At 39.5% G+C, this 16,169-nt stretch overlaps 1 protein-coding gene across 8 annotated transcripts in view; it reads right to left on the reverse strand.

The window, feature by feature from the left end:
* Positions 1 to 16,169, reverse strand: part of dmd (dystrophin) — a 322,537-nt gene that overhangs the window by 220,937 nt on the left and 85,431 nt on the right. For all 8 annotated transcript variants that reach the window (XM_067583225.1, XM_067583222.1, XM_067583219.1 and 5 more), the window contains one exon: positions 8,241 to 8,302. Coding sequence is in view for 7 of the 8 variants with exons in the window: in XM_067583222.1 (XP_067439323.1) it covers positions 8,241 to 8,302 (62 nt within the window). In the remaining variant the exon portion in view is untranslated. The remainder of the gene's footprint in view (positions 1 to 8,240; positions 8,303 to 16,169) is intronic.

The raw sequence follows: 16,169 nt of genomic DNA on the forward strand, positions 1-16,169 counted from the left end.
GATCACAATGTCATCCGCCAACATCATAGTCCACGGAGACTCCTGCCTGATCTCATCCGTCAACCTGTCCGTCACCATCGCAAAAAACAAGAAAGGGCTCAGAGTCCATCCTTTGTGTAATCCCACCTCCACCCTGAACCCAGCCATCACTCCACCACACAACTCACCACCATCACACTGCCCTCATACCCATCCTGCACCACCCCTACATACCCCTCTGCCACTCCCCACCCTCCCACAACACCACACCTTCTCTCTCTGGACCAACTGCCTTTCTACTCTTCATCTTCTTCATATCTGCCCTCACTTCCTCCTTGCTAATCCATCACACTTCCTGATTCACTATCCCCACCTCATCCTACCTTCTCTCTCCCTCTCTCCCATTTTTTTCATTGTCACTGTGTCGTCTATATTTAAAATGCGTGATCACAGAAATAGTTAGACGACAGAAGGTTTTCTTTTTAACTTTGCTGCCACACAGTTGGCAGTTGCTCTCTGTGATCACTTATACTGACTTTTAATATAGCTATAGTTGTTTTCATTTACACATTTTTTCCGTTCCTGTTGTCAGACAACGGAAAGAGTAAGAAATTGTTATTTGATCACATCTCAAACACACCAGCAGTCATTTCCAAGCTGCTGCACTGCTGATGAAGTCATTATTTTGTAATCGTCATCTGACATCTGCTGTGTGATCGGCTGTATTGACATTTAAAATGAGTGATCACAGAGAAAATTAGAGGCGACTAAACTGGGCGGCTTACGTCATTGTATTGCAAAAGCTCAATTTTCCCCATAAACGCTGAAAGAGTCTGAACAGAGAGCTGAAACAGAGACAAAGAGATGTGTTTAAAAATGTAACCAGCTTAGTGTGGATGTGCACTCACAGTCCAATGAGTCTGTTTTCAGTGAAGACAGAGAAAATAGTCCCTCAAAACATTACACTTGCCTATTTAAATGTGTGAATATCACGACTGCAACCACTAAATCAAACTACATGCATCAGAACTTAAATTAGCATTTAGATTTAAAGCTGCTACAAGTTCTCCTTTTGCTACTTTTGAGGTAATGCTAGTGCATATGCTGTATCACTCAACACAGTGTATGCTAAAGTGCTGACATGGATCAGCAGAGCAAATGATCAACAGGAGGACACATGGATGAGTTTGAGGGGCTGCATTCTTCAGCACAGGTAAGCTGACCAACAGGAAAAAAAAAAAAACTTTCATTTTTTTAAGTTCAAAATTAAAGCATTGAGTACAAGGGACAAGAGTAATGTGTGTCTTTTAATATGAGTTTTATATGCTGTATGTTCAAAAAGCTCAGTTGTGGCTGCGAGTGAGGAGATGATGTTGATCTACTGTATGTTTATGTTTGGTCAGACAAGCTGAAAAACACCAAAACATGTTAGCTTACTTTCATTTTACCCAGGTGGCTCATACTGGGGACTGTATTTTCCCCTTGATGGCAACTAAACCTGCCAGTACACCCTCCCCTTCAATATTTGTGTGTCTGCAGCTTCAGCAACCTATTTTTTAAACATTTTTTATTGAGCAGTGTTCTAAAAGAATCCATATAATGGAAAAAAGGCCTTTTCACCCTAACCCACCCAATCTTTCTCTCTTACTCATATTTGCATGCTACTGTGAAATATTACAGGTGTAACTTACTAGATGTCAGGGTTGCTAAATTAAAATAGTTTGTTTTTTAAAATATATCCAGTTTTCTCTAAATATGGGGGTTCATTGTTGATACACATGAGCAGATACAGTTTTTTTCTTTTCATGGAACAACAGAGTTGGGTAGTGTTTTGTTGTTTGAGGTTGTGTGTGTGTGCTCAAAGCTCTTCTACCCATATGTCATGAGGAATGGGGGCACCGAGTTCGAGTTTAAGTCCAAGTTTATTGGATAAAAACTTTTTACGAGTGGGTGTTGTTTAAGAACAATCATCTATCATTTAACTGATCTTGTTTCAGTCTGAAAGGTTGTTAAAATATTTAGATAATATACTTAATCTTTTATTTGGAATATTATTTGAGATGTTATATTTTCTTTTCAATTGTGCAAAAGTGGCAAAGGTACGCTCACTGTACAGTTCTGCAGTGTGTATACCTTATCTATTGTAGGTGGAATAAAACTAGGATTATTGGCTATATGAGGGGCTGAAGATATTTTATTAAGATGGCAGTGGGGTTTAATTTGCCACCAGATATGAAATAAATCATGAAAACTAGGGTTGTAATTGGAAATTGAGTTATTAGAGATGGAGAGGAGAGTAGTGTCTGACATGTATAAGGATTAGAAATATGTTGTAGGAGAGTAGTTACATGCGTGTCACGTAGTTGCAAGGCTATAAGGAGGAAGAAGGTAACTCCTTCTTTCATTGATACTGTTTGTGAAAACATAAACATTAGAAGATCCCAGTACGATCAAAACATTGCCTTGATTCAATTTTGTGGCTTGGAGTGAGTGTGCAGGCGTTACCTTCTTTCAAGGATTAGAAATATAACATCAAATTTGGGAGCGCCATTAATTTTTGATTTACAAATATGCAACAAACTGTTTTTTACAGACTATGTGTTGGATATGGAAGACTAGGCTCCTCTATAAAAGCATGAAGCAACACAAACAAACACTCACAGTCACTTGAATCAAATCAACAACTTCATAAATTGCTGGGTTGTTTACATAAATTGAAGCTACTACTGTGTGAAAACAGATGAGCAGCATCACATCAGAAACAAAGCTACAAACAGGTGCATGAGTGTATTGTGTGCTTGTTGTCATACTTCTGTTTTGCACAGCAGCTTTACAAAAATGGACCAAATACACACTGAGCATTGACACAGAATTAAAATGAGTTCTAATGTGTTGTCCAATCAGAAACCCAAAATCCCTTTTTTAAAATGAATTCAATGAGCTTGGCAATTAGCAAAAATCTCAACAATGACCTTCAAGTCTACAGTACATCCTGACTCATGAACCTCTCAGCAGCCCATTCAATCTCACTTCTCCCACACTGCTCTTCAAGTAGTTTCTGAATAGTTTTGACTGGGAAAAGGATCATTCAGCTGTGGGAAGTGTGTGACAGCTCCTGATTTCCACAGAGTGATTCAGACCTGGGGCCTCATTTATAACCATACTCACAAAATGGAGCTTGAAAGAGGCGTACGCCACTTCCCAAGAAAAAGTTGGGATTTATAAAAACAAATGTGAATGTGCAATGTGTACCAACATTTTGAAGACAGGGGTAGCCTTTATTAACTGGTACTGAATTAATTAACTAGACTGTTTTAATTACAGGATCATAGATACGCTGATTTGATTAATTTTATTATAATGTGCAGTGAAAAAAACCCACAAGGTTGCACTGCTGCATCACAATGCCTCTGGTACAATGAGGTACTTATTTCAATCATTTTGAAACAGATTGTACTCGTTTTTTACACAGTTCTATGTAGTTTTTACCTGTTGGAGGGCTGTGTAGCCACGCACAGAGGAAAAAATAAATAGACCAGCCATGTAAAAATAGAAATAAGCAGCACAATTCTTCCGTGGTCAGTGTAGCAGCTTCAGTTGATTATAATGGATGCAGGATTCACAGGTGGCAGGATTCTAGAAAGTCGGACTTGCCTTTCCCTGATATTAAGCATGAATATATTTATTCCTTTTCACCTCAACTGATGAAATTATCATCATCAGTTGTAGAAATCCAAGATGACATCAAATAGCTTTAAGGAACTGCAGAACAAAGTGTTAATAGAGTTTTAATATCTTCTATTACTGTGCCTGCTCCAGTCACATCACTGCCACATCGTCACCACCTGCACTCATATATGGACTGTGGAAATGAGAGAAACACCTGCATGCTGGATTTTGGAGTTATTATAAATAAATACAGTGTTATTGTGTTTTAGATACTGAGTGTGTGGTCTCATCAGTCATGCATGTGTCTATATACAGTAGATGTTTAACAAAACACCAAGCGGTGAGCTTCAGTGCTCCTCCACTAGTCCATATCCTGACAGTGTGCAGCAGTGCATTTCTTGGTGTCTATCTCCATGCATTACCAGCTGCTGCAGCCATCAGCCTCTCAGACTTTCTGTTGTTTTTAATACTGTTGCCGTTCTACTCAGGAACAACATGTACATCAATATTCATGAAGGCTTTTGCATTGGTCATTTCTGGTTAATTGTGGGAGTGTAGGGGCATATGAGGTTTGTCTTCATGCGCACATTTTCAAGTTGATTGTGATTTTTAAGGGAAAAATTTGTGCATGCATACAGTTTTATGAATCTGAGGGGTTTTTTGCCGTTTGTGCACTTGTACACTTTTGGTTTGGATCCTATGCGCTGTCTTAAAAATGAGGCACCAGGTCAGCAGTCTCAGAAGAAATGTGTCTGCAGTCAGCAACACTGGAAGAACACAACTGTGAGTGCAAAGAGAATAAAAGTGCATAAAATGACATACTAAATACTATGTAGCATTCATGCTTGTTGCTCTTTTTCCTTCTTGTTTCTCTCATCTCATCTCGTCTCATGTCACTTCTCTCCTTTTCTTTTTCTTTCCTCAGCATCTTTTTCCTCTCTCGTTCCCTTTTCTTTTCTCTCCTATCACAGCTCTTCTGCTGTTTTTGAGGACCTGAGCAAACAGTGACAGCCAGAGTGTGAAATTAACACCAGGCACTGGACAAATGCCCTCTCCCCTTTCTGTCCTCCATTTCCCTCCATTTCTGTCTCTCTGAGGATTCATCTGTCCATTCTGACTTAAAGAAAAAAACAAACACCTATAGGGCAGGCTAAGGATTCATTTATTTAAAGTAATCTTTTCCTTTTTCATTAATTTAGGGTTGGCTAAATGCTCCATTAAGTAATTATTGATCAATGGATCACTCAGTCCCTTAAAATCTATTTTTTCCCACAACTTGGCACCAAATTTGGCAATCACAAGACACGTACAATAGGCAGGGATACAAATGCTTTCACCTCCAGCAGCCTCAACAGACCAGAATGCAATGCGATGAGGAGCATAAACCTCCACTTTCCAGCTGTTTACACATGACACACATTTAACCAGTTCAAATTGTAAATTATTCCCCATGTTTATGTAAAAAATGCTCAACACCGGTGGCATACACACATTAAATCACCCATAAGTATTGTCTACATGTTCAGTTTCATTCCTTTAGCTGTATTAGAGTTCTGCTCCAGAGCAGTGCTGCTGAAGGGCTGAAGCAAAATATGTGAGTGAATGATTTTATATCATTACATCTGCACATTGGAGACTCTTCAAGACCTTGTATTTGTAATAAATGTTTTGTAGCTAGAGTTCTGTATAGCAATTCAACTGAAATGCTTGTATATGGGGGTCTGCTTCATATATGGTTTTACATAGTGAAAACCATGGCAGAGGCAGGTAAGATAAGGCAGGTTTAATAAAAAGAAAAATGGCATGTTACAGTGTGTGAGTATGCTATGCTAGAATAGAATCAGCTGTTGATATCTTGATGAAATACCAGCTGTGGTTTGTAAACAAGAAAAAAAAAGCTCAGATTCTGCCCTGGTGACAGATACTCGTATATTCCTGAAGTGGTTCTTTTTATGGTTTGTTGAGTAGCAAATCACACTAAAATCAGACACCACGCTGCCTCACTGCCAGGCATCTCTCTGGTTTTTTTCCCCCATATTTCTCACACCTGTCGTCACCAAACCTGCTGTCTCCCACCACAACCTCCCCTACTCGCTCTCCCCTCCTGTCCCTGTCTGAACTTTTGTTTTCTTTTTTCCATTTCACCTTCCTTTCCTACACTCCTTGCTTCATTCTCCTTGTCTCCTTCCCTCTCTCCATTTCCTCTCCACTCTAATCTTACTTTCTCCTATCTGCTGTCTCACTGCCTCTTACTCTCCTGAGGCCTGTGTGTGTGCGTGTGTGTGTGTGTGTGTGTGTGTGTGTGTGTGTGTGTGTGTGTGTGTGTGTGTGTGTGTGTGTGTGTGAGTGTGTGTGTGTGAAAGACTCATCTATCTAGGATGGGTACTCATTATGCTTCGGTGAGTTTGGATGGATGAGGGGATCTCTCTTTTCCTCTCCTGCCTATCTCTCCCTCTTTTTCTATCTCCTCGCCTCCCATCTGCGAAGTTTCTTTCCCCTTCCTCCCTCCCTTAGTCATGGTTAGAGGGGAGGAGAGGAAAGGAGGGGAGAAGTGAGGACAGACAGGGACAAGATGAGGAGAAAAGTGGAGTATTTTTTAAAAGAGGGAGAAGAGAAAAGGAGAGGGGACTAAAAGGAAGGAGAAAAGGAGAGGGGACTAAAAGGAAGGAGAGATGAGAAAGGGAGAAGAGAAGAGAAGAGAAGAGAAGAGAAGAGAAGAGAAGAGAAGAGAAGAGAAGAGAAGAGAAGAAAAGAGAAGAGAAGAGAAGAGAAGAGAAGAGAAGAGAAGAGAAGAGAAGAGAAGAAAAGATCTGACCGGTCCTCTCCTGGTTTTAATCATTTGTCTCAGATCAGACTCTGTTTCAATAGCTTTACTCACACATAGACACAAATGAGCACAATCATACTGTATGCACACACACTCACCTAAGTCCCTATCACCATGGCAACGGCACACCTCTAGCAACCTTGTAATCAACTTTGAAAATAGGAATAGAAGTGATGTGTTGGCACGCATGAAATACACACCACAAACAAACACACACACACACACACACACACACACACAAAGAAATGTAATTAGAATTAAATTCAAGGAAAGTGATATTTTATCCCCACGGAGGAGACTAAGTTAAAAGGACGACAAAGTGCAACAGACAACAATCAAGCCACTAAAATAAAAAAGAGTTGACGTGTGTTTTATGAAAATACAATCCCAAATACAGCAAGAAAAAAAAAACCCTAAAAAATGTGCAACGCTGTCCTGCCCTCGGGTTTTTCTTCATCCCAGCTTTACCCAAGCGACCCTCCAGAGAGAATGGATGTGGCGGGAATAACCTTTGTGTGTGTGTGTGTGTGTGTGTGTGTGTGCATGTCTGAATGGCAGCCATAAAAGGAAATGCCTCTGAAATTGTCCGTGACTCTGAGAGACGAACAGAAAACAGCCATAGATGAAAGGAGGTGGAAGACGCTGCCGGCGTAAAAATAAAAAAAAAACAACAACCAAGAAATCCTTTCCCTCCTGTTTGTTTTCTTTTGAAAATAGGAGGTGGAAATAAATGAAAACAAAACAGAAGAGGCAGAAGAGGAGAAAAAAGGAGAGAAGAGGAGAGAAGAGGAGAGGAGAGAAGAGGAGGGGGGAGTTAGGACAGAGAGAGAAGAGACAGATAGGGATGAGAGAATGTCATCAGTGTCTCATCAGGAGTCAGAGGCAGAGAGTAAAATCAAGCATCCTACTTACTACTCATGTCCACACCTTTAAAATGTGGAATTTAGATGAATCACTTCATTCTCCCAACATGCGCAGTCATATATTTATCTTATCATTTGTTGACAGAGCTTTTAATATCTAGGGAAAAAAACAGCATCATTCTCCCTTATTACTTATTATTACTCCCGAATTTAGCACTTAGGGTTAGGTTAGCACAAGGCTTCCCCTTCTTCCCTTATCACAGACCATCCTCTCTTAACCTTACTGCTGTGAGTGTGTATACAAAAGTTTTATCATGCTTTAGCTGCTATTATATTGTAGGAAAACAAATGTAACACGCCTTCAAGAAAATTCTGCAACTTGCCAGACACATTAATTAACAACATTTCCTCATTACATTTCCTACAAGAATGAGTTTGCTGCAAATTAATGGTTTATAAACGTAATTTCTAGGACACAGGGTTGGATACACAGGGTGTCTGTCCTCTCCTTCACTTCACTTACAGTCCACATGCTATGGTCGCCCTGGCAACTAACCTAAACAATCACCAATCACAGACTGCACAGTTGTCATTATGTTCACGTCATGCTCTTCTTACCAGGAAGAAAGCAAAGTGATGTATGAACAGACGTGCTTATCCTCGTCATATCCCATATTTGACAATGCACACATATTTCTCTTTGTTCATTCTACTGTATGTGATCATATTGTAAATAAACTACTGTATTGAATATCTGAGAGAAGCTGTTATGACCCCGAGGCTCCCAATTACTTAGAAGTAAGAGGGAGAGGGTTTACACAAAAAAAAGGTCCAGTTAGAGAGTGAGAGGGTTTTTGGTGAATGGAGTGGATAAATAGAAAGAAAACAGAAAGCTGTCTTACCTTAGCCAACTGTGAGTTTACCCATTTTGTGAAAGTCTTCTTCTGAACGTCTTCTCTTTCATCTGCCGGAAGAAAAAACACAAAGACTGTCAGGAAAAAGAAGCCGGACATATCTCTGTGTGTGTGAGTGAGTGTGTGTGTGTGTGTGTACAGTATACAGTATATGTGTGTGTTTGTGTGTATACGGAATAAATGTGTGTGCTTGTGTGAGGATTTGTGCTTAGATGAGGCAATGTGAGAGTACAGGCCATGTCAGATATATGGCAGCAGTTCAAAAAGAACATGAAAAAGGCAAACACGCACTTTGATGAATACCAGTACACACCACACTCCATCTCTCTGACTGACTGGTTGACAACCTAAACATGTTTAACTATGTCTCTTTGGATATCTGAATACGAGCGTCTGATTCACTCACACACACACACACACACACACACACACACACATACATGAATACAAGTGGTGCTTGGCATGATAAGAGGCTCCTCTAATCTTGCTCAGGGCTAATTGCATTCTCATCATATCAATCAGCGTGCCACTTACAGGCTGCAGGACAAACTGGAGTGAGTCAACATAGTTTCCACTTGTTGCTCTCATGAAACGATTTAAACATTTTTTTCATTATTTGAAAATCATTACTGCGATCACAGTAACTACAGAGCTGTTCACTCGCTAGCCATCAACAAAGCGTGATGCTGCAGTATTTACTGCACTGCAGAATTATATAAAAAAAACTTTGTATCAGAAACTTTCTGGTAATAGAGAAACTGATAACTCTGCCAGTAAACTCATAAATAAGACAAAATACCAACAACCGCTCAGCAGAATGGAGCGGTTGTTAACAGTACAAAACTGTGTGTAACTGTTAGCTAATGCTAACAAGCTTACACACTAATACTGATTTTAATAAGTAATGCATAAACAATAAAAAATTCTCATGTAATAATTGCGATTACATATGATTCATTTTTAAAGGCAAGGATTGTATTTTGAGGTAACTTAAGAGGCAGCCATGCTAGCTACTCTATGAGACTGTATTTACACACAGTGGTGCTTTGAGCTCAATGCTAATGTCAGCATGCTAGTATAAAGGCAGTCAACCTAACTTTTGCTAATTATCACTAAACACAAAGCACAGCTGAGGCTGATGGGAATATCATTAGTTTTGCAGGTATTTGGTCATAAAACATATTGGAAACATTGAAATTTTGGCCTGATGATGACAGCAGATGGAAAGTCAGAGGATTACCAAAGTTATTACAGTTCATGTTCTCAGGACCTTGACTATCTGTAGCAAAGTTCTTGGCAGTCCATCCAACAGTTGTTGAGACATTTCACTAACAAACAAAAATGTCAACAGAGCTGTGGTGCTTGTGGAAAAGTCAAGATGACCAAAGTTATAAGGATTCATCCTCTGGGGACCATGAATGTCTATAAAAAAAATCCTGGAAATCCATCCCAGTGAAGCTTTGGTAAAGTCTGGAGATCTTTTCCCTCCCGTTCTGCCTTTATTCCTCTTTGAGTGAATATCTGCTATTTACTCTCATTCCCACACTGTTAAAGTCCTTACCTTCACATTTCTGACGCTGCTATATCTGACCAATAGTATGTCTGCCCAAGTTCTTGGAGCCATCACTCTTTAAATATTGACATTCTGTCATTCTGTCTTTCAGACCTATTACCAGCATCTAGACTCTGGGGGATCCAGTCTAATCTCAGATCTTACTATGGGCCTGCACTTATTGAAGATGCTTCACACTGATGGAGTATAATTGCTTAAGTCTTTCTCTGTTATCGAAATATTGATAAGCTCCTGGACAAACGGAGCTGCTATCACTATTTATGTAACATTAATGAATTCTAACATAGCTGGCATAGGTATCAGTAATGCACCTTAACACTGGCTGCTACCCGCCATAAAATGGATAAAAGAAGAAGAAGAAGATAGCACTGTACGGCCAGCAGTAGGCCGAGGAGACAGCCGCTGACCAGGGTGAGTCTGAGACAGAGGCGGGAGCAGGAGAGATGCTCGGAGGAAGAGAGGACTTGCCCGGGCTTGTCAGGCTCTGAGATAACGTTATCTTCTAGCCTCTGCTTAGAAGTGCTGAATTTACAGCTCACAGCAACTTAATACCATATAGTCTCTGGCTTTTGTTTGATATCTAGTGTCAGCAAAAATGGTGCCGACACTAGATATCACCATGATATCACCCGCTAAGTAGTTAGCGCGCATTAGTTCAGAGGGCTAGCTTGGCTTGTTTATATTGCGTTGCTTTTTTCCCCCCATCGACCAACCCATTGGTTGAAGAGTAGGTAGAATTTCAGTCAACCAAGATTTTCTTTGGTTTACTACAACCCTAATCGTTATAAAATAAGTCTGTAGTTATTCACTCAGCACTCAGCATTGATTTTAAGCACTTCTAATTTAACTGTTAGTGTTTGTAATGTTGAATCTTTTCACATCTTTTCATGTCATGTCTATTTTTTGTACCAAATTATGGGGAGTAGTATCAATAAGAGTATCGATGAGTATCAGTATCAATATCTGTATTGATAAAACCCTACTGATACTCATCCCTGGTGATTAATTGCTGAGATATTTCATCCTTGGAGCCATGCTGCTAAAAACTGGTGGTAGAAAATTCAGACAGAAAAATGTAGACAATAATCAGCCATCAATGAGAAAACAGCACTTTTTCCCTCCTTCTGAAACCCTGATTTTGTGGAAATACAAGCGTTCTCACAGTCCACTGTCATGATCTTCTATCTGAAATGCCAACTTTCTCGGGAACAAAGAAAAACAGCCCTGCTTTCACAGCTTGATGGAAGGTGCATTTTTCCACTTTAATTATATTTCAAAAGGATTCAAAAAGCCCAAGGTTGCAGGATTCATGTAATCTTTCAAATGTAATCACCGCATTTGCAGACTTTCTCCTGACAGTGATGATATCGAAAAAATGTATTCAAAAAAGAGCTGAAACATTTGACTTGCTAACTTAAATTGATGATACAAGGATGATGATACACTGAGATCTTGAATGATGACTGTTTCCCAAAAATCAATATAAAGTGTTCTGGTAATGAACATACGGCAGGGACATTAACTTTCACTGTGCACAGCGCTTTTATCTGTAGCAGAACAATGTAGTGTGGCCTGTGCCATGCATTACAATGGAAATGACGACATGATGACTTATAATAACACCTCTCCCCCGCCTCTCTCATTTGACTGGAAATGGGGTCACTACCCATTACTATGGATAATAAATTACACTCTCATCCTGAAACAGAACATCAGGTTAAATATTATACCAGCCTAGCTAACAGTACTCTTTTAGTGTGTGTGTGTGTGTGAGTGTGAGTGAGTGTTGACACCGGCCAGGCATTGACTAATGGAGCTGATAATGAAACTTCTCCTTTAATTAAAAGGTCCCACGTTGAGCTGTGCACTGTAGTGAGACGCCGGACACACACATACACACACAAACACACAGGTATACACACACACACACACATACAAACAGAATAGCATGCAGTCAAGCGTGCACAAACACACACACACACACACACCCACAGTGGCAGACACATACACATTTACACACATATATCCAATGTGAGATAATGGCAGGCTGAGCAGTGAAGCATGAATGAAATAGAACCATGTAGCAAACAATCTCATCAAAAGCAGGTAATCCATCCACATCTGTGTACTGTGTGTATGTGTGAAAAACTGTATTCCCATAATGCTCTATCTTGATTCATTTCTCTATGCATTAATTCCAGTGAGAGTACAATGTTCTTCTGGGCACGTGTGTGTGTTCAATGAATGTATTTTCAGATGTTGGGAGTGAGTGTGCATTTGTGTGCAGCATTGTTTCTGGCTGTTTTGGTGTCCTAGAGGCCAGAAATCCACCGGAGCCCCTGAGGGAATTCATCATTTGATGATATTTAAGTTTAATTCAACTTTTTTTTAAGTTCACTCAAATTGTGGGGCCCTATGTTAACTGTAGCACAAAGTGGTAGGTCTTGTGCACATGGACGCATGTGTGGGCATCTCCAAGTGCTCCAGTTAATTTGGTTCATGTATGTGCAGCAGCACAAAGAGCAAAAGGGCTGGGTGAAGTGGGATACAGATCAGAGACTGTTGTGAGTGATAAATATTCTCTCCTGGAATTTTAGACCTAAAGTTCAGTTTACTGGGCAAGGAGGAGTTCTACTCAGCCTGTAAAAACAGTAGTAAAATGTCTTCTGTGGCTCTGGAGAAGCTTTCCAAAGCTTGAAAACCCTCATGATGTCATACTGATGTCATCATGGTTATCTCAGTTTAGGCTTAACATTTTTAACAGAAAGCCTGTGTTACAGACTGGAGGTGTGAGGTTTTGAAAGATGTGGGTGTTTAGGAAGCAGAGAGGGTTTAATAAAAGTTGAATATTGAGTTGCATTATGGGAAATGTAGGATGTAGGAGTGTTTCTGGAGCTTGACTCAGGATATCTCAGCCTCTACTGCTTCAGTTTTGATTCTTTTTTTTAATCTGTCTCTTGTGAGACCCGCAACATTGTGAAAAATGCTGGAGTACGCCTTTAAAAGCAGTCAAGCAATTTAGATACAGTATGTTTTACAGCTTTCTTTTCATGGTTTAGATGATTAGTGTCCCGTAGAATTTAATATCCGTAGAGAGAGGATGTCAGTATGACAGAAGGGTCTAAACAGGACTCTCTCCTCAACCTCAGCATTACCATAATACTGAGGAGAGAGGATCCTTGAATATCACTGTTATTCATCATAGCTTTTGTTTTAACCAACTCCTACATGACCTGAGTTAAGGATGTTACGCTGTTTTGATCATACTATGATGTGATGTTTGCATTGAACTTAAGTGCCCTGGTTATTCATATTCCTATATGCATGATTTATATGCAGTAATGTAAGAAAATTAACAGCAAGGTCACAAAATAAGCAGCAGCCAACAGTTTCAATTAATGATATGAAAACAAGAGCTCTTTTCCCGCATCAGTATGTGGATTCTTTCTACTGTATGTGAACCTGTGTTTGCGTGTTTCAGAAGATGTGTGAAAATTTGCATATACGTGTGTGTGCTGTCAGGCAAAGTGAGTGAGTGTGCGAGAATTAGCGGGGAGGGCAGGGAGCAGTGTGAGAATGAGGGAGAGAGAGAGAGGCACGATCAATAGTTCATTTCAACCGTTGTTCTGCTACTGAAACCTGCAGCAGCCTCACACACACACACACACACACACAAAGTTATGCATGGACACACACAGATACACTCATGACGCAAGCACGCAGCCACATGCATCTCATTAGAGAGGCTCCAACGTTAATAGCTTAATCTTGGTTTGAGAGAGGCGACAGGTAAAAGAGAAAGAGAGGAAATCGAGTGCAGAGGTAGTGAAGAGGAGGATGGAGGGAAGGAAGGAAGGAAGGAAGGAAATTAAATCCTGGGAAGAGAAAAGAGAAAACAGACTGGACAGGGCCTGAAACAAAAAGAGAGAGAAGAGAGAGAGAGAAAGAAAGGATGTGACAAAATGTAGAAAAGACAGCAAGAGAGAAGAAGAAAAACAGACAGGACAGAAGAGTAAAGACAGACAGAGAGCGATAAAGAGAGAGATGGTTAAAGAGAAAGAGAAGGACAGAAAGCTGGAGGACAGAAAGTGAAAGACAGAAGAGAAGATGGAGGATTATTCTCAAACAGGTTTCCATGACCAGAGGCATGGTAAGAAAAACATCTATCTGGTAGCAGAGAGTCACTTTGCCCAACTGGAAAACAGCTTTTAAATGTACATGTTTCAGCTGAGCAGTTCTATCTGTTTGGAGACTGCAGTTGGTTATCTTACTAACACATAATCAGAGGATGTGTGCAATTTCTGTGAATACATCATCTACTTTGTTTGAGTTTGGTTATTTAACACCATCTGAAGGAAGTGCATTTGAACTTGACTTGTCTGGCAACTAAATCAGTGTTATTGTTTGTCTTGACAGAAAACAAACTAGCATTTAAATATAGGCTCTTTTTTTAAATGCATTAAGAATAGAATACTTGTTTTGATCAAAAGATTGTTTCTCCAAATGTGCTAGCACATCTCCGAGAAAATGGGCTGAGTTCATGCAGAATGGTGCATCTCAGTCCTGCCTGCCTTTCAAGTTCATATCACAAAACAATTGCTTCAAAAGCACTGAAATAATTCAACACTCTAAATAGCTTCAATAAGAGTATGACTTCTTCATGAACTAGCTAATAAAAAAAATAATAAGAGGAAGGAGGATGATGACAAAAAGATGACAAATAAAAATCCTGCAACTGTCATTTTTCATTGTATTTAAGCCAAATCCCTGTAGTGTGATGTTGAATCTCACCCAACTACAAAAAAAGCCAACAACAGTTAGTTAGTTAAATGCTGACCTCTTCAACTTATTTCTACTCTTTAGCAAACAGTAACAAAAAAGTCACACACAAATAATCTGAAAATACTGTGATAGCAAATGTTTTGCTACCAATACAAATTCAGGTCAGGTTTAACCTCACACAGTCCTTGGTTTTAATAGTGAATCCTAACACATTTCTAGTAAACTTCCAGTTACTACATGAGAAATGAATAGATTTTTTATTATTCATTTATTCAGTGTAGTGTATTAGGATAATTCTAATATGTGAAGCAGCACTAAACACAAAGTAAAGTTAAAGCTGATGGAAATGAATTTTACTTTTTAACATATTTAGTTATAAAACAATGGGTTAGACAAATTCAAATGTTGACCTGAAATACATATATATATATATATATGAAATATCACGATGAATGTCTGCACCAAATGGCATGGTAATCAAACTTTTGACTCTTAATCAAAGATTGTAAATCTCATGGTGGCGCTAGAGGAAAAGTCCAGCGATCATTAAAATCAGTAGGTTTCAGTCTCTGGGGACTATGAATGTCTGTACAGGATTTCACACCAATCTATCCAGTAGTTGTGCTATTTCACTGTGAAACTCCAAAGTTCTGGACTGACTGATTTTGACTGACAGACTGATTAAACCAAATGAAATCCCTATAGAGCCACAGTGTAAGCATGGCTAAAAACAAGGAAGACTACTACCAGTAAGGCAGGGATGGAGTGAGTGAAACTGAACTGACAACTAACACAAAATCACTCTCTTGACTGCAGGAGAGGCAGCACTTACAGGCGTAGTAGCAGCTTAGTGAAAAGAGCAAATAGAATCTGGAATATATGCAGTAAATGTAGTATAGCAGGGTAAAAAGGTTACGTAAATGAGAGTCCTTCCCAGCAGGATTCAGATACACTGACAGAATTATGGTGAGTACCTGAGACAACTCCAGGATCAGCACTCTGGACAGCGCTCGTCACAAACGGTGGAGACACAGTACATCCATCAAATGGGGTGCAGACTGCAGATACACAGGCAAGCTCACGTTCCAACTGTCTTCAGCGTCCATAATGACTGTTTTCCATTAACGTCGTATGGAATTCAATTTAAGTTAAATCGATTTGGAAATACAGACAGGAAAGCTCATACTAGAATTAGTATATGGTGTAATTTGTATGTTGTGCCAATCTCTATAAACCTCTTTCTACTGTGAATGGATCTTTTTCCAATAACTTACTCTCACAAGTTAATATCTTGTTGCAGCAAGTAAACATTTTATTTTCTTTAGAGATAGAATACCACGCTTTGGGACTTTTTGGCATCAGGTTTTCTAACTGAAAACGACTTCATTCAAACATTGATTATCTCATTATTATCAAATTGTACAGTCATATATTCTATTCTAGTCACTATTTTAAAGGTGTAGGAGTGTGTAGAAGAACCTATGGTGGCCGTGAAACTGGATTTGTCCATTCTGGGCTACTGTAGATACATGGTGGTCTCTATGTAGATATAAAGGGCTCAT

This window comes from Thunnus thynnus, chromosome 24 (assembly GCF_963924715.1).
Source record: "Thunnus thynnus chromosome 24, fThuThy2.1, whole genome shotgun sequence".
Classification (NCBI taxonomy): Eukaryota; Metazoa; Chordata; class Actinopteri; order Scombriformes; family Scombridae; genus Thunnus; species Thunnus thynnus.